General features: G+C 30.3%; 1 protein-coding gene across 5 annotated transcripts in view; it reads right to left on the reverse strand.

Moving 5' to 3' along the window:
- Positions 1 to 2880: 2880 nt before the first annotated feature.
- The window catches only part of LOC130895965 (tumor protein p73), a 37071-nt gene continuing 12717 nt past the window's right edge, over positions 2881 to 27234 (reverse strand). For 3 of the 5 annotated variants that reach the window (XM_057803653.1, XM_057803654.1, XM_057803658.1), the window contains 5 exons: positions 23268 to 23457; positions 21734 to 21965; positions 18206 to 18392; positions 16007 to 16154; positions 2881 to 14050 (listed from right to left, as the gene is read on the reverse strand). In XM_057803653.1, coding sequence (XP_057659636.1) covers positions 14034 to 14050; positions 16007 to 16154; positions 18206 to 18392; positions 21734 to 21965; positions 23268 to 23457 — 774 coding nt within the window. In that variant the 3' untranslated portion in view covers positions 2881 to 14033. The remainder of the gene's footprint in view (positions 14051 to 16006; positions 16155 to 18205; positions 18393 to 21733; positions 21966 to 23267; positions 23458 to 27234) is intronic. The other 2 variants (XM_057803657.1, XM_057803656.1) reach the window with 1 other exon arrangement.

Consider the following 27234-nt stretch of genomic DNA (forward strand, 5'->3'; position numbering starts at 1 on the left):
AAATTAATTTTCGCGGAAGTTTTATTGGTGGGAAAATTTAGTTTACCTTCAATCTCTGAAGACGATAACTTGGTTATCGAAACGCGCGTCAGACAGTTTAATTTTGAATGTTGGTGTAAACAGTGTATTCAGTATGAACGTCACCAAAGGTTCTAGAAATTCCAACTTGTGAATAACAATTACCAAAAAGATATCAATTGTCCTTGACGACTTACCACCTATTGGCAGTAATAATTGATACCATACAAAATACCCTATATTCATGGAATTTTAACTACAAACTAATACCTCTAATATTTTATTTCATCTACAATGTCTAACAACGATTTGTGAAAATTGAGTGTTGTGAATATTAATAGTACCATTATTACAATTGTGAACATTTACAAAATTTGTGTGAATGTGAAGGTTTCTCATTTTTTCTTAATTTGCATGAGATATTCGGACTCCATAACCTCCATATCTAACAAAGTTTTCTGTACTCTTGAAGTACTGCAGGAAACTTCTGGAATCATCATATTGAATAAAATTGTCTAAAATTGTAACTTCCTCACATTTTTTCTGGCAGTAGCGACACAGACAATCCATATTTGTTGATTCTTCTAATCTGTTTGGCTTTAATACAAATCAACAATTTCTATCAATTTTTGGTAATAAACCATCTGCTTAACAATTTAAATAAAATAACAATGCTTATGGATGCTATAGAAACCAGCCAAAGCTGTTCATAATATTATGCCAAAAGTACCAAATGAAATTAATGAGAATCCAAAAATAAATGCTGTGAAGGGGGAAAAATTTCATTGACTATGTATCGTTATCGTTCGGGTTTAACATTGTGATACTATTTATCCATTTAATGTAATACTCCTATATGGACAGTTTCTATAAGTGGAAACTGTTACGACTAAGGAAGACAGAATGATAACGGTTTCTCCATCCTCCGAGTTTCCAGCTCAGTTCTGCGCATTCTCAAGAACATTGTACCTCCACATTTACCTCTCAATAAAAACAACCAAAATAACAGCTGTTTTGAAAAAATATATAATATAAACTAACAAGTCACAGAAAACACAAAAGTCTTGACAGCGAACGCTCAACATGTTCCCAATCGTTACAGTTTCTGTCAGGTAGCAGCAGCGTTATGCGTTACGTTCGCTAAAAGTGACCATATTGCAACGATAGCTTTATTTGAGAAGACAAGAAGCAACGCTATTTGAAGTAAATCGTCAAGAAGTGATGACGAGTTTATTAATGAACAATCTTCAAATGAGAGTACTATCAGATAAAATCTAATTTGTCAAGATTTCAAATAAAATTACTGCCCGTCCTGCATTTTGAAACCTTGATGAAAATACCTTATTGCTTTTGCATCAATATACCTATTGTGGTTACAAACATTTGGACAGAACAAAGAACTCTTGGAAATTTGATAAACCTGTACAATATATCATAGCTATTTAAAAATAACCCTATCGTCCTATTGGGGTCAGTTTAGAATGTAATATTTTTGAAATTATGTGTATATTTTGAAATGGTTCTCAATTGCTCTGAATGAATCGACTGATGTTACAAACTCAAATTCTTTTATTTGTTCGGGATGTAAACATATTTTAAAATAATAGAAGTTAACTGATGTTTATTAATCATGGACACGATTCCAGACGTTTGAAAGGTGTAACTACAGACGGTGGCAAAAATATGACTGGCACAAAATACGAAGTAGTTGAAAACATATATAACTCAGTAAAAATAGCTGGAGATGTTCAGCACTATATTTCACATTGCATTATTTACCAATAGGTTTTACGTGGAAAACATTTGGACATAACTCATGTTATGAATTTAGTTGTCAAATCGGTAAACTTCCTGATGTTCCCTATAATTGTGAAGCTTGCTGGTTGATCAGAGAAAGTATTGCAGAGGTTTTTTGAACCTCTTGAAATCAGAAATTTTTATAACTGAACAGCGTTATCCTGAACCTGAACTCTCAGACAGTTTGTGTTTATGGAAATAGATCTTCCTTGTTTTGATCTCACCACGCATATTAATCTCTTGAACGTAAAATTGGAAGGCTAAAAATCCCTTGTTAGTGACTTATACTAGCATACATAAGCTGATTCTTTTTGAGAAGCACTAGGGATCCAAGAACTCTATAACATGTGGATCGTTTCTGCACAAAATACTACAAAATTCCCCAAAAATTACGTTTTAGAAATCATGTTCAGGAGTTTGTTAATCGGTTTGAAGATTTTGACACATCATCAAAAGAAATTCAAGTGTTTCAAAACGTTCAAGTATCCTAGGACGTTGTCCGATGCCTCATCGCCACTCTCTCCTGTTGCCGCAGTTCTTGTACATCCATTGATTTTCTTATTTCCTGTATCTATGATCAATTTAGTCTTCCTCGGTTTCGTTTTTCATGTGGGATCAATTCCATAATATTTTTTTGGTAATTTTCCCTTTGTACTCTATTTTTACCTTAATAAATGTAATGCTATTGTCTTGAATCTTTATACTCCACCTATATTCCTCTGAAATTTTTTGGCCTGCCAGAGCTACAATCTGGCCCTCGGCCCAAAAGGTTCGAGTGCACTGTTCTCACACATATGGACATAAATAAAACTATTTATCAAAATTACTTTTATTGCCTCAGACATATAATAGAAAAATGAAATAACATTTTACGAACATAAAAAAAATATCACTTAATAATTAATAGAAAAATATTGCAAAAATATTGCATGTATTTTGCTTATTATCTATCATACAATAAACAAGTTTTTGTCAACAACAATTTTAAGGCACAATGACTTCAATTATAAGTTCGACATTAAAATGATTGTTAATCAGCTGTACATAATTTTATTTGGTCAAACGTTTTTTTTGTATTAAATTTTTTATTAATAATAATAAATGTCAAAATTATTGTGAATGATTGGAGTAAAAATAACTCATTTAAAAACCGGGCAATATAAATACAGTTTAATAAAAAATACAACACATTTTATTTTCTTGAACATTTTTAACAGAAATGGCACACATAATATGAAAATTCATGATTAAGTTACGTGCTGTAATCCATATTCATCCATATTAATATTATTGCGGAAAATGGCAAAAAAATATTTGGTACAATGGGACTACAAACAGCCAGAAACATGATTCGGGCACATTAGATTAAAAGATAATATCCATTTCAAATTGAACTCTTCAATATTTATACATAAATGCTAATTCTGTTAGAAATGGAAACAAGTAGTTAGAGAACAAAAGAAATCTTACTTTTTAAATATACTAAGGTAATAAATTGAAAGATCTCAGAATGTGAAATAGCAGGAATCGTAAGAGGATAGAACTATACAAGATACAATAAAGAAGGGGAGACCAGGAAAGATTTCTAATAGGTAGAGTAACATAAAGTACAATAATAATAGTGGATGAGTGAAATAGTAAAAATTGAAGAAATCTTGATTAAACATAACCTTTTGAATAAAAGTAAAGTGCTATAATTTAAGACTAAATAATCGAACAAAACGTATGAATAACAGAGAGGAAAAACTTCAGTGGTATAGAGGAAAATTGAAAAACATTTAACACCTGAAACAGTACGAGAATAAGATATAGTGTCAAAATACAAAAGTAATTTTACTGTTCAAATCGTAGGAAGCTCATATTTCAAAAGATCGCCATATTCAATATGAAGAAGGCAAACGTAGATGAATTTATTTCACCTACGAAATGGAGAATAATGGACAGTTACCATTTTTAGATACTTTAGTAATTAGGAATAGTAATAGGTTAGAATTTGTTGTATTTAGGAAAAACACCGCTACGTGCAGGTACATCCCCACTGATTCTTTTCATTGAATCCAACATAAGATGGCCAGCATCCATTTTCTGGACATCGGTTAATCCACTTTCCGCTCACCATCGAGAGATACGATAAGGAAAAGTCCTTTATTGAGGATGTAGCTGTACTCAACGGTTATGAAAAGAGAATTGTAAATAGGTTAATCGATCGTCATAGGTTTAAGAAAACTCTATCTGAAACAACTTTTTTCCAAACCCAAAGTACCCAAATATAAGAAAAATTTGCTTTGATACCTTTGCAATCCTCACGAGAGGATTGGAAAGAATATTTAGTAGAGTGGGTTTAAAATTGGTTTATAAATCAACACATTAAAACAATTGTTGGGCAATCCTAAGGATAAAATACCAAATTTGGAAAAGAGTGGTATATACGAAATAAATTGTGATGATTGTGACCGAAAGTATATTGGACAGACTAAGAGATCCGTTATTGTCCGGTTTAAAGAACACATAGCTCATTTGAAATATGGACGGACCGGAAAATCAGGTATTGCCGATCACGCTGTCAGTCACAATCATTGCAGAAATATTAATAATGTAAAATTGTTAAAAAATGTATCCAATAATAAATTATTGGATGCATTTGAGAGCATTGAAATTGCTAGATTTAAGAGTAGCTTAAATAGGGACAATGGGCCAATTCCTTACAGCCCACTCTATACTTTAGTAGTCAAGGAATAAACATGAATATTCCCGCCAAGGAGTTTTCCCACTGGAATTAATTTTTCGCGGGAGATGGCTTATGGGTGGAAAAATTTAGTATAAAACAGGTAAGTCAAGTTATTAGATTTTAGTTTACCCTCAGTGTCTGAAGACGATAAGTTGGTTATCGAAAGGCGCGTTAGACAGTATAATTGTTGTTGGTGTAAACAGTATATTCAATATACTATTCTACACCTTTACCGATAGTTCTTCCCAAAGAATGATGACGTTAAATCATCTGTTTTATAAGCATATCTCAAATAGAAATGTTACTACACAAACTCGGAACATTATATAAACCTACATTGATAAATTGTACGCTATATAAACCCTATTATCGTTAGAAGTTTTCAATGTGGAAGGGTAAACTTTACATGTACTAGAAGGTACTTTTGTAAACAAACAATCCTAAAGTCCTTTCGCATGAATTCATGTCCCATTTAATATTACTCAAATCAGATTAATTGTGATATTTACCTCCCCCCTAACCGTTGCAACACCAATGGAAAGAACTCAGTTCAGCTTATTTGACAAATGACTGAAAAGTTTGACGAAAGATTTACTTGTCTTTTGGCTATTGCCTGTGATTAACATAATGGTTAATATTTGCGAATTTATTTTTATTTAGTTAGGATACAAGAACAGATGGGATGTAAAATATCGGCTCGAAATAAATTAGATCATTTGCAAAAGATAAGCTATGAATGGGATTGAATGTTAAAAATATAAAAAGTTGAAGACGATTTCTCTCTAAAACTGTAAAAACTAGGGAATTCAAACAATAGCATATTTTTTCTGGAAAATACCTTATAATTTTCGAATTTACTGTAAAATTTATCATACACCTAATATATAAAATTTTCAAGTTGACATGATTGCTGCATTTCTCCCTTAAACAGTTCATAATGAATAGCGGGGTATTTTAGTTATATTTAAAAAAAAACAGAATTAACAACATCTTGTTCAAAGGTCGTTAGCTCCCATGGAAGTGACTTTTGTGTAAGGGTAAATTATTTTAAATGGACATTAAATCACATAAAGACAAATTTAGTATTCAAATTGATGAATAAATATGGATAATGGATTGAAACGCCATAAAAATAATCAAATACAAAAAAAACGAAACTTTCCGCAGGTCTATTGACACTTCTGTCATATTATTTCAAACCTGAAATCATTTTCTTTTGAGCTAACTCATGAAAATTTTGAAATAAAATTATGTATAACTTACAAAGTTTTTAAAGATATTTGATGATATATAAACTTACGACATAATCTATATACTATAATCAAAGAGGTAATATAAAAAATGGGAATTCTATACCTAAAATTAGATATGTTGCAATACAGGTGGAACCAAAATAGTACCACCACTCCAGCTTTGTCGTTTACTAGCTCTCTTAAGTGTTTTAAGTAATGCAATGATAAACAAATTATGGCAGTGTAACTCATATCATGGATTATTTTAAAAATAAAAAGGAACTATATTGAATAAAATTGAAAGGTATTGCAGATTTTACACTAAACAAATTCATATTTAATTGAGCATTCTAAAACCTTAACCTTACTTTAGTAGAAAAAGGAAAAACTAATTCAAAACAAAAGGAAAAACTGAACCAAAACAAATTTATCGAAATGTACTAAAATAATTTAAGTTATTAAAAAGCTATTCTACTATTTACTAAATAAATATTAATTATTTTTAAACTTGAGACTTTACTCAAATTGATATTATCATATGCTGCAATGTACAAAGTAAGTAATCACTAATTAATATGTATGAGCACTTAAAACTATATTAAATATATTTGTACCTAATGAACTCAACGTTTAATAACAACTGAAATTATGTAAAATAATTGCTATTTTATACTTCCATAATAAAATGCATATTTTCCTTCACCACAAGAAAATTGACTAATATAAAAAAACATATGAGCTCAAGTTTTCATCAATTGGATGCACTATAATGCAGAAAAAGGTTTATTCGTAATGACATTCTCTACATATTTTTTGTGGATAAATGATATTAAAAATATAATTTTCAAATAAAAACCGGAATGTTTAAGTATTTATTTTCTCAATATTTAAATGAGAATTTCCTAATTATCAAAAGGTTGGCCAACTCAATAGAGAAGGGGATTGTATATAGTCTTGAACATGTTAAAGACACATCAAATTTGAATGAGGTAATCTTATAAGCGTTTTATTGCATTATAAATGTATGACACGAATGCGGTGCCTCTCAACGTCTTATAACAGAATGATACTTAGGAGTTCAGAAGAGTTTCATAATATTAAGCGAGAAGCTGAATATAATAAAGATGACAATAGAATGGTATACAACGTTAGTATAAAAAATATTGTTAACTTGCGCCCCCCGTAAATCGCCACTATTATAGAATTTTTTTTGACAATAATTGCTGATGTACCACCACTACTATGGTCGACATGGAGCTACTCTTTTGATTCTGATCGCTTAGTTTGAATTCTACATGTGATAGTGTTACGGGCTATCGTGTGTTCACCGACAATTAAAGAATAAAAATGCAATTTTGGAGTTTTGGACCACTCAAACGGTAATTAATCTTTCAGTAATAAATATTTCATATTAACAACTATTAACGGTGTGTCAGGCAAAATACAGACACTAAAGAAAGCTAAACGGTGGCGTATTTGTACATGTGGTTTCTGGTTTCTTTAGGAAACCATGCTGGCCTTGAACGCTAAGAAGGGCTAAATAGTTTCAAAAGCCATTATTGCAGCAGAGAAATTATGCCACTTGCTATTTCAATTTATTTATTTATATTTATCTTTCGGATAAAGTTATGGCCAGATTCAACAACGATCCACAAATTGTAACTTTGGAAGTAATAGTGCAAGTTGCTGCTTATATACAATAAGTCTGGAAATTTGGTACCGTGGAATGGATGAAGAGGAAAATATTTTTCATGAAATGTCTGACGAAGAGATTATGTAAGAGATATTTTGTTTTAAACAATAAATCAGGAAACTGAGGACGTAATTGCAACTACTCCGCAAGTGACAACACAAGATGCAATTCACGCTAGGTGAAGGATGAGCTGAAGTACAGTTAACAACGAACATTTATGAGAAGACTGAGGGACAAATCTGTTCTCGCGTTTCAACAATTTTAAATAAAAAAAATTAACGAAGATTTTCACGCTTCATAAATTGATTGATTTGTATTATAATTGTTCTTCATAGTTTTTAATTATTTTAGTACATATGTGTATTTGTTGGTATACAATTATTTCCTAATGTAAAGTAGTTATTGTTTTTATAGTATCGATGACGTTAATTTTTAAAAAAATGTAAGCTCTACATTTGATGCAAATGTTTTAGAATAACAAACTAAAATTATACCATATATATGTGAACATGTAGACAAAGTACAGAAGGAAATTGAATAAAAATTAGAAATAAAGAACTGTCTACCTCATCAGAAGGATCAAACATGATATCAATTATATAAAAAGCCAACTACAATATTAAGTTTTTATGATGAAACAGAAGTTTTATATACTTATATACAAATGAATGGGGTCAGATGTAGTACTTACAGGATCCAGGTTCCTCCCTATTCCAAACACTTTCTTGGTAACATATTAGAAAACAAAGTTCAACAATATTTTAAAATTATTCTAAAATCTAAAGAATTATAACTATATTTTGTCTTCAGTTGGTGTGGGTGGGATGTTTTTATTTGATTCAAAGACATATTGTTATCTCTAAAATAAGTCTCGTAATGCTAAATAAACTACTCATTGTATATAAAGTGGGAAAGGTTAAAAACTTGATAAACAGTAATCAAATCCATTTAACAATATAGCACAAAAATAAATGTCAAAATATAATTAAAATACTTAATGTGAGAATTATTATCAAAGTAGCCACCAGAACTTTACCCTGATGGAATACACCTACAATTAATGTTAAAATGAACGAACATAATTTGTGGTTATTAACAAACTCCATTGTATTTTCAAAATGTATCCATGAATCAATCCAAATAATTGAAATTTTAAAGTGAAAATGAGTGAATATGTTTAAATATAAATAGTAATCAAAATTTAAAAATAAATGTGATACATAGTGTATTCCTATAATATATTGGCACTTCACGTATTTCAAAAACTATATACTAAAACTTATGTGAGATCATTCAAAAATATATGGTACGGTGTAGTTATTTTTGTATTACGTGCAGAAAATTTTTTAATGGCACATGTACCATGAAAATACGAATTTTTTACATAAAATACAAACATTTTTTGTACAACTGTGAATGTGAAATTACATCGTTTGAAATAATAAAAGTCATTGTCAATTGACGATTATCACTTCATTTCACAACTTACCATCGATTATTTCTTATGTTAACGTATTTAATTGATTTCGATTGCATTTTAAAACTAAAACTATGTCTTGGACGAAAGTCGCTGCCCTCAAGCAGAGCTATAGGGACACCATACAAATTGTACGAAATTACATCTACAAATTATAAGAATAAACTCGCAAGGTCAAGTAGTTTCATTCAAGCCAATTGAAATGAACCACAATTATTGAAATAAAAGTGAAATGTAACAAGATGCGTCAAACATACATACATACAAGAGAGGAAAAAAGTGGTGATGGTGCATCTGATGGAAGTACCTATCTTATTATCACTTCTTTAATTGCATAAATGGGCCATTTATGAACTGAATAATTTCTCTATTCTAGTTTGATATTCAAAATATGTACAACTTTGAAGTAATAGATATATTAAAGAAATCCGCATAGGTCCTAGTGCCTCAACTGATACAATTGATGAGCCTGAGAAACCTTATGACATCCCTTTAGATAATGAAAACGTAAGTAATAAGTCACAATATTTGTGATTGTACATTGTGAGATATAATACTATGACCATTGAAGTTAAACTGGATTTTGATTCTGAATCCCAATCTCAACCTCAAAATATAAACATCTCCAGAATGACATGTATAAGAGCTACACGGATCAATGTTTCATTAGGAGCTCTGTTACTCTCCTAGCCAATACATGAGGCACTATTACATTCATAACTCGCCACAGTGGTTGAAAATCTTCCTCCGTAGCAGAAGCATATATAGAATATAGTTTGAGATTTCCAACAAAATATTGAATTGTACATCTTCTTAACAAATTAAAATGTCCATCAATTTCCAATAACTGAAATTGTTTTATGATTAATAATAATTAATTATTTACCTTGTTCAAAATAAATCTTTCAAAAAACAATATTTCATATAAATTATTTTGGCAGTTAAAGAAGTTAACATTCACATATCGATAGAGATGCAGAAATGTCAAGTTTTATTGACAGTTGTACAAAAAACAAATTTTAACAACAAAGAAGTAAAAATATTATTGGAAAAACCGCCACAGCCAATTCTGTTAAGTATACGAGGTGCGGCTATGAAATGGCCTTATGTTGTTTCCAGAAAACATGTTATGGTATGCTTGAACATGGTTATCCCCCACCCCGAGCTCAGTATATAGTTAGACTGTAACAGTTTATTGAATTCATTTGAAATTTTCTCGGCAGGAAGGTAAAACTAGTGTATAAGATTGAAATTTTATCCCATACACACATTTTTAAGCAATTTAAACAAGGTCTTGGAATAACCGAAGACGATCGGCGTTCACAAGAGCTTTCAATGTCGAATCCATTGAGAGAATTGGTATATTAATCCGAGCTTATCGTTGTATAGGCATTTACGGTCCTACGTGAAAGTTGCTCTAAAGGTGATAATATTTTCAAGTGAGAAAGCAGTTGAAGTAAAATGTTTTCCTCTAGCTGTAAGCATTTTTAACACTGGAAATATCATGTGAAGGGCAGTGCATTAGAGGGTAAAACATCTACTGTATTCTTTGACAGACCTTACTCTCATTTAGTAACCACACCTCATATAGTATTAAATGTTATAATTAATTTTATTTTATTGTCACAGTTATAGTGTTAATTAATTTTAGATATAAAAACCTTTGTTACATTTAACAAAAAAAATCGTTTAATACAAACACATTTTGATAATAATAACGGTAACAACAGTTACTTACATTTATAAATAACGTTTCACAGTAACATAATTCAATATACGTCATAAAAACTCCGACTAACTTTTGAAATCTGTTTTTGAATATAAGGAAAGTATTTATAGCCAGAGTCATTTTCTATTCCAATAACTTTATAGCAAATTTATCATGTGCAAGTGACAGGCTAGCACTACGGAATATATATTTCAAATTCAAAATTAAATTAAAATGATGGTCAATTTTGATGATCATTGTGGTGTTGCGGCAATACAATATAAAAGTGTACTCTTTTTAATATATATTCCAAGCTATCGAAAAACTATGTACTCATCCTCAGGGACTAATTTTTGGCTTGAATATAAAATGAAAATATGATCTTTGTATAAATAAAAAATAATAGATGAAACTGAAAATGACTTATATTATTTAATTGCGAAACGTAAGATATAAAATTTTATTATAAAATATCAAATTTGTTTAGTTTAAAAAACAAATTTCAAAATGACATCGGACACTCTAAATTTTAGTGCCGTAATCCACAAATTAATCATTTTTATTACCAAATTGATAAAGAGTTCCTTTGAGTTAAAAGATATATATTATAAGCGTTTTATTGTTGGATTGTGAGAAATCAACCCCCAAAGTATACTCTTTTTAATATCTATATTCCGAGCTTTCAAATACTTATGTATTAATCATCAAGGAATTAACTAATTGTGAAATGTTTTGTTCTGAAATCTTATGCATGAATAATGCAATCTGGCACGTCACATAAACATTTATGTTACTTTCTACGTAACAATTGTTAACAAAGCAAAATAAAATGAGCATACATTAATTTTTGAAAGAACCAAATCAGACCCGTCGAATAAAAGGCTACCAAATTCGCCCATAGAAACTGACACTAAGACTATATTGTACAAAAAAAATGAAGAATCATCACAATTAGTAAGTTTTCTGAAATAATAAATTGTCTTAATAAATTTTTGACAAGAATTGATTAAGTAATTAGAGGGCCGAAGGAAGTTTATCTTCGGTCCCTAGAGACTATAACTTCACGTCAGACAGTGTAATTACATTATTGTAGTAATAGTAATCCATATATTCAGCAAACAATTCCATAAATTTCAACTTATAAGATTAGAAGATGTAGAACATTTAACCATCACTCTTCTTTCTTGTATTTTCTCCATCCAAAATGAAATTAAGGTTAATTTAATAAGAAACTGCCCGTTTTCACCTACCACCTGTATAATCAAAAACAATACTCTACCATATACACACTAATTGAAAAATGGAAGTTACTATTAAAGCTTAAATAGAAATGAACAATTAGAGAAAAAGAAAATATCTTCACAAAAAAAAAACTAATAATATATTCAATAAAACAAAAAAAGGTTAGCAAAAATCACCATCAGTAGTATTACAATAATAAATAAAGAAAAGTATAAACACAAGAATCAGAAGAAAAATCTTCCACCAACTAATTAAAATAAATATGCAATTATTAAGAGACAAATTTGAAGCTTGATTAATTTATGATTCTGTATGCTGCAATATTGTTTATATTGTATACGAATTGAAAAATATTTTGTAATCTGAAATATATAATGAAAAGTGACGAGCTGATAGCAATGCTTTTCTTTATTTTTACTAATTATATTGTTAGGTTAGGTTGGGTTTACTAATTATATTGCTCTTATGCAGATTCAAGTACACTGTTACAGTGGGCCAAGGAACAGTGTGGTAGATACTTAGTCGCTTTCTGATTGGTTTCGCCATATTCAGTAGCTTAACTATCACAGACGTAGGTTCGGCTACCAGTGATGTGACCGTAAGCGCCTGTTTGTGTGTAAACTGATTGAGTAAAAAATTGATATTTTACTGTTATCATAAAATATTTGTTAAAAATACAAAAGCTTTATGCTCCTGGATTTAAAGAAAAGAATGGAGTTAGTTTGAAGATATGCTACTTTCCAAGAGATCCAAAGAGAATGGAATTGTGGAGAATAAATTGTGTTCAACTTTGTGGGAAAGATTCTAATTGGACTCCTGGAGATTCAGCTGCTTTATGCGAGGTTAAAATGAAAATATAATCTTACTGTACTATGTTATCATTCATTTTTTAATTGATATCCAATATTAAAAATAAAACTTATTTTTTATAACTTCATTTTGATAGTGATCAATGAGAGAAAGTCGGAGTAGATAATATGAAAAAATCCGAAAGTAACGCTCTTCCTACTATATTTTCAAGACAAACTAGTGATGCTACAGGTGATTTATTTTAGTGATACAAACATTTTAGTTGATTATACAATAAATTAACGTTTTTGAGAAGTTACAATGTAAACAATATTCTTTTTTTTTTTGTAAATCAGCGGACACCCAATTTTTTTTATAGAAATGGAGAAAATTTTTAAACTCACATTTCTACTTTTTGTTGTTTCTATGAATTTTTAAAATTTTTCAATTTTATTGATAATTAATTTCCAAATTTCTCACTTACTATTGATTCATACAAATTTCTTTAAAAACTTTTTTTACAATATTAATTGAGAAAGAAAATATTATTTTTACTTCCAGATTTTATATTTTTAAACATAAACTTTTAACATTATAAATTTTTATTTATAATACGTTAGATTTTTCATACAATTATTTTAGTATTGTATTTGTGATTTACTTTAATAAAAATGAAAATTTTGATTAAAAATGATTAGTTTTCACACGAATTACCATTTTTATTTTATTAAACTACTCCAAATTCTCCAAATAAGAAAATTTTCTGATAAAATAATTTATCTGCCAAAAACTGCATGATTATTTTTAAATAAATAATTTTAAAAGCATTTAGAACACGTTTTTAAATAAACATTGAAAAATAAAAGCTTTTGGGTTTAGGTTTTATAGACTTCTGAGTTCAAATGCATTTACTCGCTATTTGAATTTGGCGCCTAAGTTGGTACTGAATATGGGAACCTATGTGCCACACTGTCCCTCGACCCTGTAACACTGTGTAATATAGATGCCAAAAAACGTATCTTTATGGCGTACATTGAATTTTATTTGGAATATACTAAATATAACCGCAAATTTTATTTTTAACTAAAAAAGTGCAGTATTATTTTTTAAGTAAACTCTGTAAAATTATCGGTTTCTATATACAAAAATTGGAATTTCAATTAAGTTTATAGAAGAAAACTTTTCATTGAGCAAAAGAGAGAAATATTTTTTGTTATAAAATTATATAAGAAACCAATTTTTTATATACTTCCATATAAAATGCAAAAAAAGAGAATACAAAAATACGTCATATTAACTTAATAAGTAACATAAAAAAGTAAAACATTTGTATAAAGATAAAGGAAAAATTACTCGTTGCAATCTCCTGTAAAAAAATGAGAGTTAAATAAAATATGACACAAAGTATGAAATAAATAATTTTTTGAAACAAATTCAGTAATAGAGATATGGCTTCTAACTTTTGTGTGATGTAAACATTAAGATTGTGTGAAATTTTTTTTAACTAAAATTTGCAAATAATAAATTGTTAAAAAAAATAATTAAAATGTAACGCTTTATCTAAATGTGCACTAAAAAGTTAGGATAAAGACAAAACTCAAGTACTCGCAATGGGAAATATTCAAGAAGGTAAGGTACCAACTCTTTCGGTTTACCTTCTTCTGAAATTCTGTTACTTTTATCTACATAAAATGTGTTCAGAATACTCTTTCCCTGGCGAGTGTATCAACTTCATCATTTCCTGTATGCTCATAGAGGCAATTCTCCTTCGGCAACTTTAACTCCATAACATAGGAGCTAAGTGCTTTGATAGCTTCTTGACTATCAAAATGAATCGTCCAGTTTGTTTTGAGTTCCATCCGAAAACATCCTTTGATGGTATTTCCCATTTGCAAAAATTGTTTTTCCATTCATTTGGTTTAAGAACAAGAGATTTTGGATCAACAGATCATTGTATAAAAATCTTATTATCAGCAAAGTAACACATAGACTGATAAATTTTCCGTCTGATGAAGAATGATGAATTTATTCAAATTCAATTTTTAACATAAGTCTTCTTTCAGAATTTTGATAATTGAACTTTGGTTACAAGCAATTATCTTTCATTTCGGTCAAATGTTGTTCTCGCAAGGATTCTTTTATTTCGCAGTCGAACGTTTCCTTATACTAACTTATTGATACTATTTAGAGAACTGCAGGTTCCAAAACTGTATAAAATACTGCATTAGTATATCAAATAGTTATAACAATGTCACCAGATCTCAAAATAATGTATATCAATGAACTGTAAGAGCAAATATAGGATTAAATAGTCCACTTATATAAGCTGGTGAAATATTTAGTAAAATAACTGGCAATATTAGTTATATAGAAAATCACATTTAGTTAGATTATTTTCCCGATAATTGTAAAATAATTTAAGTATCTATTCTGGAAGCCAGAACTTTAATCAATGATTAGAGAATGGTAATTAATTATTGGTTGGCGACAAAGTAATTTCGGTTTTGTAGTATCGAATAAAACACTTTTTTAACAAAGAACAGTTTATAATCAATTATATATGTTCCATATGTTTTCCACGAGTTGCCAAAGATGTGTGATACCTTGCATTATCATGGTGGAACACTAAACCTGAGCATGAGCTTGTTTTGTTGTTTTTCAGCTTTGGATGTAGTTTGTGCTGGTTCATCCTGTTTGCTCCATGATCGTTTTCGAACTATGTTACTGTACAGGACCTATTTTTCATCACCAGTTTCATTTTGTTAAAGGTGCGTATCGTAAATATTGATTTTTTGTGTTAAATGAATTTCTTTCAATTCATAAGGTACCTAAAATTCAAGCTTCTTAACTAGCCCAAGAGATTTCAATTTGCATGTAGCCTCTTCACAACTTCTCGAACAGTTATAGGACGATCCTCATATAAATTATTATATAGCTTTATTAAAATCACGCACTACTTGCTAGTTATTTCAATGTGACCAGTATCATGTGACAAACGGCAAACATAAGTTATTCAAAAAATAAAGCAGTATATCAGTAAAAAGCGAAAGTACTTAGTTGCCAACCTTATAAATTGAAAAATTTGTAACTAAAGGAATGTTTAACAAAAATTAAATCAAACAAATAAACTCAGACTAAAAACGGGACTCTGTATATCGGATGACCTTGAAAGGACTATTTTCAATACAACTAAGTATTCTTTTTAGATAAGTTGATAGCACATTGGTTTGAACTGCTAAGTGGACATGAAACTTTGAAAGAATATTTTTCTTAACTAGGAACTACTGAATAAATTCTAGTTATTTTAATATAAAAAACTTACTTATCATTATTTTCAATTTATTCAAAACCTCTCGAAAAGGCGCTATCGCTTGTGGACCATCGTCAGAATAACGCTCTATCTCACCTGCCATCAAATCATGACTGAATTTTAAAATACTTTTAACGTTATTTTCGCCAACAATTGGAATCTAAAACAAAAACTATTTTTTATATGGTTCATTTAGGTATCAATACCTAAAATGAGATAAGTGATCGAACATAAATGAAAAAATTTGTTTATTACTTTAGCAAACTAAAATGGTTCTAGTCAGAGATAATTCGGCAACAAACAATCTAAATCAAGCGCCAGCCGCAGAAATAGTGCAACTGATAGTGCTGCTTTGCTCACGATTTATTGTTAGTGTCCATAGTGTTATAATATGAATGATTAATACACAAAAACCAATTTCGATAGACTATTTACTAATACTAAAGTAATATTGTATCCAAAACCATAGTTGAGGGGAGCTCCATGAGGATTTTTTGAGACTTTTGTGAAAATCCTCTAGTGATATTATATCAAATGGGTAAAATTCAGCTTTACCCTAATTTTTTCCCTTTATTAACTGGGCTAATATACTGATGACAGTGTCGTCGCTAACTGTAAGGTCCAAGTGAATGGATTTGCTTGCACTGGAGTGTATTAGATACAATTTTTATGTTGGAATTTGGAACTATAAAATCGAAACAACTTTATCCCATTTTCAAGAAAGTAAAAAAGAACTGTAAAACACTATATTACACGCATTTACTTCCCATTTAAAAAAATTAGGATTGCACCAGTTATCTAAAGGTTAACAGAATCACATTTTCACGTAGAAGTATGGGGAGTTGGGGCACCTTGATACGATTTTTACTTAGACCCTATAAAAGAAGATCTATTGACATTCAATTTAATAAGTTTAATATATTCAACCGACTTGTTAAATTAAAATTAACCGTTATATTAAATCACAAAAAGTATTATAGCCTATTTACTAAAAAATGAAATTTGTATTAATGTACCCCACATTCGGGGTACATTCAAAGTAATATTTCTACAAATCAAACAGGTTTTATTGATTTTTATGACAAATATTTATTAATTACTTGTTTTTTTTTTGGTAAATTATATGCACTTAAGTACTAATTGACTTAAAGACGTTTCGCGGTCTTTATACAAAAATAGAACAAGTAAATCTAAATAAACTATGCCTTGAAAAATATTTAAACAATAAGATTAATAATTCTTTATTTAGCTTAATCAGTCATCACTTGTGTTTTCGGGTTTCCTTAATTGAAATCCCTAAATGGTGGATAGCTGCAATTCAATTTTTTACCGTATTTGTAAGCAAGCTTTGATTAATGTAAGCCTCTCGATGCATTTTATTATATAAGCATTTAGTTGGTCTTCTTGTTCGGTTGTAAATATTTGCTGGGAGGTATACTTAGATAAAAAACTCGTCTTCGCCGTATTTATTCTTCTTTTTTTCTATTCTATGCGGTAAAGTTGCAGGTTTTAAATTATATTTATCGGCTGCTTTTCTTATTGATAATTTTTCTCCCAATAAGTCATCGCAGAAGTCAAAGAAATTTTATCGATGGAAATTCTCTTCGTTTTGCATTTAAATGTTCCAACCATTTTTCTATAAATAAAAAGAGAATATATTTAGTCTTATATATACATACATTAAACAAAATATTGGGACACATTGATACGTATCAATGTGCCCAGAGAGCACATGCATCAATGTGCCCCTGTCTACTACAATCGCAATAAATAATTTATAGAAATTAAAGCAATAAATAATAAAAAAATTTAAGTCTATGTAATGTAATGACAGATATGTACTTACCAAATGTCTTAATATAACACAGGTAACACTAAATAAATTAGAAGAATTACATCCGAAAGAAAACTACGAAAATTTTGATTGGAACATCAGAAACTGGTTTACACGTGACAGCCGCTAATCGTCGAGTGAACGTTGCTTCAAGCTTTTCGATGAATATTGACTGTATCTATGTGCCGCATGTATCAATGTACCTTATTTTCCCCTATGAAGATTTTTTATTTAAATTTGACACTTGGCTTTTCCACACTTCTGCTGGATTTTATCAAGAAAATGAAGAGTATGATAAAAATGGTACTGAGTCAGGAATTTTACTAGACCCATAATAGAATGGAGTATATTTTGTAATTGCTATAAGTTCAACTTACAGTAATATCATATTCTGTGACATCGTGATTAACTGCAGCAACTTTTGTGGCAGGTTTTTGAATTTTTCTTTTTTTACCTCCTGACGGCTGTAATTGTTTAACACTATCTTTTTCATCTTTTTCTTTATCACGTTTTGGACACGAACAAACTCTCACGTTTAACGATTTCCGCCCGAATATTTCAGACCTAAAAAGTAATTTAACAGTTAGATTTTGGAAGATGTTATTTGGTATGGTTGTCCATTTACGTTTGTATCTTGCATAACCATTTTCCAGCTTCATTGAATAGCATCAAAATCGTCGTTTAAACTTGAATATGCTGCAAATAGTTTTCTTTTAAATAAGGGGAACCATGAATCAGGATTATAGGTAGGTAAAGTAGGTATTTGAATTCTAGTATTCCAAGTGAACGAGTAACTCTAGTTCCTTCTTTAATACACAACCAAGTATCGGGTCTATTAGAATTAGCCAATAAGATTATTTTACCGTCGTACTATTTTTGTAGCGTACGTTTAGTTTTTGTTTAATAAAAAAAAACAGTTGTTGTAGCAACCACGTTCAATAAGACAATTATCATTTTATACAGATTTTTGTACGCTGGTATTCAAATTAATAAGAAAGTACTACTGTTGTATATCGATATATGGAACTTATCGTTAACAGGTCATGGACCCTAGTTTTTGTGAAAAGTCGGTGAAAGTTGACGTTACATTCGGCCGGATTTTTAAAGTTGGATTTAATAAACGCGAAAATGGGAGACCAAGCAGCAGTAAGCGTTACAAAATTGACGGGATATAATTGGACAATGTGGAAAATTCAAGTTCAGGTAACACTGAAGTCTAAAAGGTATTTTGAAATTGTGGAAGGCATAAAACAAAGACCAATTCCTCCGAGTGAATTAAAGGAATGGGAGAGTAAAGACACAAAGGCTCTAGAAATCATCGTATCAAGATTAGATGAGCAAGTCATTAAACATGTACGATCTTCTGAAATAGGGACTAAATTAAAAACTATTTATGTACACCAGTCACAGGTTAGTGTTCATTTGTTGTGCAAATATTTTTCAGTTTACAATTCAAGGAAAGTAATGTTGCAGATTTTATGTCAAAGTTAGAAGAGATTAGAGGTTCAATGAAATCTTTGGGGAAAGGAATAACTGATGGTTATGACAAGTGTTGATGTCTCTGCCAGAAAGTATGAAGCATTTCGGAACAAAGTGGGAATCAACTCCCTAAAGTTTAAAGAGCTGTTAATGATTTGATGTCGAGATTAATGCTCGAGGAAGAACGAACTAGAAATAGTGAGGAAGTAGAAGCGTTAGCAACTAAAAGATTTTGTAGTGTTGGTGAAAATAAAATAAAAAATGATAATAATAAAAAGAAAGATCTAAAATGCTTTGAGTGTGGAGGACTTCATTTAAGAAGTGACTTTTCACAAGTAGAGAAATAGTTTTCATTTTTTTTTAAAGCCTGGCCAGGATGCAAAATTTTGTTGGTTTAAGAAGCAAAAAAATGAAGAAAGATCTTCTGTTTCTACTGCTGACCAAGCATTGATAGATGAATTCATATCAAACTGTACAAACGTAATGGATATGTTAGATAAAGAAAAGCTGAAAAAAAACGCATTGTGGATGGATAGTGATACTTCAGAGCACATGTGTTGTGACAAAAGCCAATTCAGAATGTTGAAAAATGTTGTCGAAATAAGTCAGGTCAGAGTTAATGGCACTGTAGTAGACGTGAATGGTGTAGACACTGTGCAGGTATTGGCATGGAACAAAAAAATGGTTGAGAACAGATTCAGAAAATGTATTGTACATACCAGAGTTAGCTGTAAACTTGTTTTTGTTAAGCAAAGCATTGGACAGAAACCTAGAAATGAACTCGAAACAAAAATAAGTGTCAGCTGATAGATAAAGCAGACATATATCAAACAGGGAAAGAAATCTATATAGAATGCAGTTCAAAACTCAGTTTTATGAACATAGTAATGAGCTTCCGACATAATGTAATATGATTTATAGTTTGCATGGTTGGCATAAGAAGTTAGCTCATATAAATTATGATGAAGTAAGGGAGGTATTGAAAAATAATGGAATAAAATATGAAGAAGTAAGCAAACCCTTTGGTAGAGATTGTCTTGCCGGAAAATAATACAGGTTTCCTTTCCCACACAGTCGAGCTACGAAACCTGGAGAGATTATTCATGGAGATTTGGAAGGACCTATTGAGGTTCCATCAGTTGGGAAAACTAGATATTTCTTAATGTTCAAAGACGATTATAAAAAACAAGATAAAAAAGCTAAGAATGGACAATGGAAGGATGTAGAACTATTTTACACAGCAAAAAACTAGATAAGAAATGGTTGGTGGAAGCCGTGAACTACTTATATAGAGCTAGCTGTAATTCAATTGAAAAAAGACTCCGTATGAAGCAGGGTTCAGCAAAAAGTACGATTTAATTTTTTCGCAAGAGTTTGGACAAAAGTTTCTGTACATATAGTTAAAAGAAAGTAACCAAAACTTGACGCAAAAAATAAAATAGGAATGTTTCTCGGATACAGGGTCAATGAGTAATTGTAGCAAAATACTCTTAGTGTAAGTGTGGTGAGTGTTGATGATGATATGATGTAATATTAAATTAGACAAAATAAATTTCAAATATGTCAACTTTTCAAAACCATTGCATTGATAGGTTTAACCCTTATGTCAATACCAAGTCAAAATTCAATAGCCAGGTATCCATTCCAAAAGAAGCCAGTCAGAAATGCTTCCAATCACTGATTGGATGTTGGGATAAGTGCATTGCTAGACATGGGCAGATTAATTTAAGCTTTGTGTTAGCTTTTTTATGAGATCTCATATTCTCAGTTTGCAAGCCTGAATGTTTAATACTCAGAACTTGATTTCATAGAGAAAATCTGGTGAATGTGATCTTAATTTTTTTATTCAGATTTCTGTTCACTCAAGAAAATACTAAAAAATATCAACAAGAAGAAATTTTCCATAAATATGCTGAAAAGAGCGCTATTAAGTGTATATCGTTCTACAAGTAAGCTGTTGTCAAGGAAATATCTTTAAATTAAAATATAAGATTAACGGCCGGTTTCATAGTCCAACCCTAATTGGTCCTTTAACTTAGTCTTTAAAGAGAAGTGATCCCATAACCGATTTGTAATGGTCTATTGTATAAAGGCTTTTTTAAGGCTCTAAAAGTAGGTTGGCACGTCTGACTGTAGTTTAAAAATTTTTGATATGTATTACGAACAATATTCTGTACTTTTCCAATATATGTCGGAAACATTTGATAGCTATAAACGGAATAAATACAAAAAAACACTGCAGAAATAAAAAACATAATCTGAAATAACTGAAATAATTATTAATTATAAACTAATTATAATGTAGGGAACATTTGATAGCTATAAATGGAGTAAATACAAATACTGCAGAAATCAAAAACAAACTGAAATAACTGAAATAATTATTAATTATAAACTCATGTAAGGAAAATTTAGCTATTACTTACTGTTCATTCTCTAATGTAAATATAACTTCAATGGCACGACGGTTCATTCCAGGACTGGGACAAGAATTTTTACACACAAATTCGAACATTTCTCTAATACTGTTAGTTCCAATTTGAGGCAATGCAAGAGGAATTACCACACTTAAGCGTTCATTTACTGATTTCTCTCCAATGTAGTAAGCAGTTTTATTATGGCATCTTATGACGTGAGATTTAATATGAGGTGATATATCTATAAAAAACATCAAGAAATAAATTTTAGTAAGAAATTTTGTACCATTAATTGCTAACAAACAACCATCATAATTAAATTGGAAAAATGAATAAGTTTCTAAAAATTTTTTTGTGGAACGTCAACATGCTGCGATAAAACAGCACACTGATGTACATCTATAATGATTAAAAGTTCAATAAAACGCTATAAAATCAGAACAGTTCACTGAATTCTACAAAACTCTCGAAAATCGCTTCATTGCAGGTGGTGACTACAGCTTTAATCACATTTATTAGGGATCAACACTAACAACCCCCAGAGATAGATAACTTTATGAAATAATAAAAAATAACAGCATGAAGGTATCAGATCTACTTGATTTTTGTGTCATGAAAGGCATTTCCTCTCACTTAGTCGACGCTACTTCATGTTTTGATATTTCTTCTGACTATTCTCCTATATTAGTTTGTATAAGCACATAAGTTAGGGAACATAGCAAATTCAGAAACTAGGACAATTTTAGAACAGAAGTCAACAAAAGTCTGAGCATCAATATACCTCTGGAAACAGATGTCGTGATCAGTGAAACAGTCAAAAAGCTCATAAAAACATTCCAAAATGCATCCTGGTAAAACACCACAACACCCATTTGCTGTATTGAAAACAGAGACTTACTTCACTTAATAAAAAATAAAATATTGAATAACATAAAACCTCGCCAAATATGGCAAGATAAAATCAAATTAAATAGGGCAACTCAGGAACTGAAAAGGATATTAAATAAGCATAAAAATTATTCTACTTAACAATACCTAAGAAATTTAAGTGCAAACGAATACTCATTAAAAAAGGCAACAGAAAAATTAGACCGTCCCTAAGTTCAAAAGCCCTCATCTGCAACTCTGAAGGTCACTGGTTAAAAACCAAGACGCCTTAAACATTGCGATAAATATTCAGCGTTCAAGTAATCAGGGATACTCAAGACCATACACCAAACTGGTTTATAGCTCATCTAGTATTTAAACTACAAGCAAAAAATGGTTACCCCCCAGTTCTCTGTGTAAATTCAGAAGCAAAGTAGTTGGGATTTTTTTTTATTTAAATACCTAATACTCTGTGGCTATACTAAGTGTACGGTAAGGCAATTAGGTACATTGTTACAAGTTTGTTACATTTTTCGTCATATATCACATTATTAGTAAACTATTATTATAACAATACTATATGTAGGTATTGTTACCAATAAGATATAATGGTGCAATCAATTAACCTTATGCTATTTTTCAAAAAAAGAACCATCAAGATTCTGGATATACTTACCACGATCAGTACCATCATCAGTAAATTCATGATTCAAGCATCTGTACACACAATCCTGTGTATATTGTGGCAGACTGTACATAGGCGTCACTCTAATAAATAGGGGAAACGGTGGTCTATCTTTAACTTTAAAATCTACTGGAAATGCTGATCTCATATCCATATAAACTTTGTTGAGCATTGGAGAGTACTGAAAAATAAAAACACGAATGAAAAAAAAGAGCCAAAAAGTGGGACTCTTTCCAAACATAAAGATTTTATACGAAAATTTGATCAAAAAGCAGTTTGTACCCCTTGTAATCCCAAACAATGTTATTTTGATTAATTCTAAGAATAGTCAAAACAAATTAGAGGACAAAGCTATAGATTTATATCCACCAAAAAGCATCTGTTTGGATATTGGTGGAATTTAATTCTGGTTAAGTAAGAGGATAGTCCCATAAGTAGTATCTGGCCTAACAAAGAAAATATAAAAATTTAGAAAAAAAAATATTTATTTTTCAACGTAATCTCCTTTTAGCTCCATACACTTTTACCAGAGTTGTTCAATAAGTTCGATTCCTTTTTTATAAGAAGCAATCGCCAAACTCCTCAAAATAGCCATGAACTGCCGACACCACCTCTTCATTGTTGGGAAATCTTTGACTACCGGGGCAATTTTTCATGTCTGAGAACAGAAAATAATCCGAGGGGGTTAAATCTGGCGAATAGGGTGCATGAGATAGCAATTAAAACTTTAATTCATCAATTTTGGGCATTGTAATAATGTATGTGTGAGCTGGTCATTGTCTTGATGAAACAAGACTTTCTTCTTGGCCAAATTCGGCCGTCTTTGCTTGATTTCTGCACTCAAACGTTGCATTAAGTTCACATAATACACGCCGCTGATAGTTTTTCTTTTTTCAAGATAGTCAATGAAAATTATCCCACTAGCATCCCAAAAAACCGACGCCATGACCTTGCCTGCAGATGGAATAGTCTTTGCCTTCTTTGGAGCTCGCGCACTTTCAGTCGACTATCATCCAGTACCGCTTTGTGGATTTTCTTCAACATATCTGGAGTCGTCACCTCATTTGGTCGACATCTGCGATGTTGGTCTTCGCAGGTCGTACGGCCTCGTTTAAACTCTGCTACCCAATATTTTACTGTTGATAACGAAGGAGCAATCTCACCCAGACTAGAATCTAGTTCAACTTTTATATTGGTATAGTATTGTACCGCATAACAATGACGTAATGTTTACAATTGCACTGGGAACGTTTACTCTCGACAGCTGCCAAACAAATACTAAACAACGTGGCGTCTTCAAACTTGAAGCCGTATAATTTGTGTATTTTCTAATAAAGCAATTACACAATCACAATCTAATCTGGATAAACACGAAGACCCTAAAAACAATTGAAAAATGTAATAGGGTACTTGCATGGTTTGAGAAAAAAATAATTTTGGATAGTTTATATTCAACTTTTATTATAATTGTTTTTTAATTATTTGATCAATATTTATAGAGAAAAAATTATTGAGAATTCAAAAATTTTGTAAGTAGTTTAAACATTTCAGTAAGGCCGCCATATTGTGTGACGTCATAGGTATAAAATCAATGATTCAAAGTAAATACATCTATTCTCTCTTGAGTCCAAACTACCAGTGTAAATGTTAACAGAACGTCGCAATAAATTACAATAAACTTAATTGTTCCACTCCATTCTTTGACTCCCCTATTTTGCTCTAGTTTGGTAATGAGAATAACAAGTTTTTGGGGACGTAAATTTTTTCAATTTTGAGTTATAGTTATAGAGAATTTTAAAGCAACAGTATTTTCCTCTCCCATGTTTCCAGCTTTGCTTTCTCAGCATTCGTTACCGCTCTTGATGTATATCAATGTCACCTTAATTAAATTATAGTTCTGTAAACTTAAATAGGGTACTTGCATGGTTTGAGAAAAATATAGTTTTGGACAGTTTATATGAAACTTTCATTTTTATGAAAACTATCCCTCGCCAACAAAATAACATGCTTTGAGTTTGACGATATTAAGAATGATGTGTTATGAATTAATATTCCGGTTTTAATTTTTGAAAAAAAAATTAAAATCTACCTCACTTAAATCGATATGTAACTTATGCTTTTTTGAAAATAAGAGGCTTAAGTGATGTTGACTCAAGTATTAATGCAAACGGCGTAGCTACCGTCATCTATCAAAAATGTTTCAAACTTGCTTATACATGACTATGACTTAGATACTCTTGTGTAGATAAAACTCGCCTTCATAAAATAAATCATATATTTTCATATTTTTCTTAAATTCTTTGATCAATATTTATAGAGAAAAAAATTATTGAAAATTCAAAAAAAATTTGTAGGTAGTTTAAACATTTCAGTAAGGCCGCCATATTGCGTGACGTCATAGATATAAAATAAACACTGAACATATGATACAAAGTAAATACGACAGTTATTCTAAAATAAGCGTTATTATTAAACTTTGATTAATCTGAAAAATGTTATATAAATCGTGTTTTGTGCCAGGATGTAAAATTACCACTACTTAAACACCTAATAAAGTTTTTTTTATGATGCCAAGGTCGTTTTCACGAACCTGCGAACTTTATATTAACAGCACACGCTATGTTGACGGTAACGATAACCTCGCGATCATCAAACTGCTCAATGTTTTTATTAAACCTATAACGTCACAACTGAAAATCAATATGAATCGTTTTCTTGTGTAGTTGAAAATTTTAAATTTTTGCAATTGATATTATTCTTTCACTTTTAATTAAATATTTTACTTTATGACATTATTTCATATAAAGAACTTATAAAATAAACAAAAAAATACATACTTTTTACAAAATGCAAGTACTCTATTGAGAAAAATTCAAAGGGCATAGGAATAAATAATTTTTTTTAAAGAAAACAGCCAACACCATTAACATCAATAAACAATTTTTTCTAACCTAAATCAACTAACGTAGACATTTTTAAATGCTAATGTCCTACTCATTCGTATACCTTACTGTCTAGTAATTAAATACTACCATTAACGTGATACCAAATTGAAAATATGGGATGATGTTCTATTCATCTATGCTCTTGAGGAGCAATTTTTTCTACAATTTCGAAATAGTAGGTAATAAAGGATGAGCCTCTAGGATGTAACATAAGGGATATGTTTACCTGGCTTAGACATTATTATAACCTCTGCTACTTTCCATAGCTTAGTTACATATATCAGTCTGAATAACCCATTAATAACTTTCGTTAATTTGACTACAGCTTTACGGGGCAGTTGTTTCAGGATTTTTCCAGTGATAAGGTTAAATCTAAAGGCTTTTGTTGAATTTATGTTTATCCTAATTTCTGCAGAAACTTCTTTTAGATAAGTAGGTCTAACAATTGAATCCTTCTTTTCAGGTTCATCCAGTCTTGTGTTTCTTCACCTTCTTCAGTGCGGAAGGTTTTTTTCTAAAAGTTCTGCAAATCTGCTTATTATCTAGTGCCCAACATCCATCTTCTTTTCTAATTGGTGGATTATGTAGAATAGGCCTTTTCAATCATTTGATTGCTTTTCAGAGTGAATAATCCGCATTGTTATCATATGTTAATTAACTCAGGTATTCAACTATAGAATCATTTTTGATATACTGAATTTCGTGTTTTAGTTGTGTAGCATTGTTTAAAGTTGTTTTATCAGCTGGCGTTTTGGTTTGCTGCCCTTCTCTTCTAATTTTCCTTTTTTTTCTGTTATAAGGTCCTTGATTTCTTTTGGGTGATTATAAGAATAAATAAATAAAAAGTAAATGTGAAAATAAGAGTGACAAAAGAGAGAGCTAGAACTCTCAATAAGCCGTAAAAAAAACATGGAAGAGAAATGATCTACCGCTATAAATGGACTAAAACACAATAAATTAGCATGAATCATAAAGATTTAATAGTTAACGATGACGATTAAGTAACAATGCAA

The sequence above is a fragment of the Diorhabda carinulata genome, chromosome 6 (genome assembly GCF_026250575.1).
Source record: "Diorhabda carinulata isolate Delta chromosome 6, icDioCari1.1, whole genome shotgun sequence".
In the NCBI taxonomy this organism is placed as follows: domain Eukaryota; kingdom Metazoa; phylum Arthropoda; class Insecta; order Coleoptera; family Chrysomelidae; genus Diorhabda; species Diorhabda carinulata.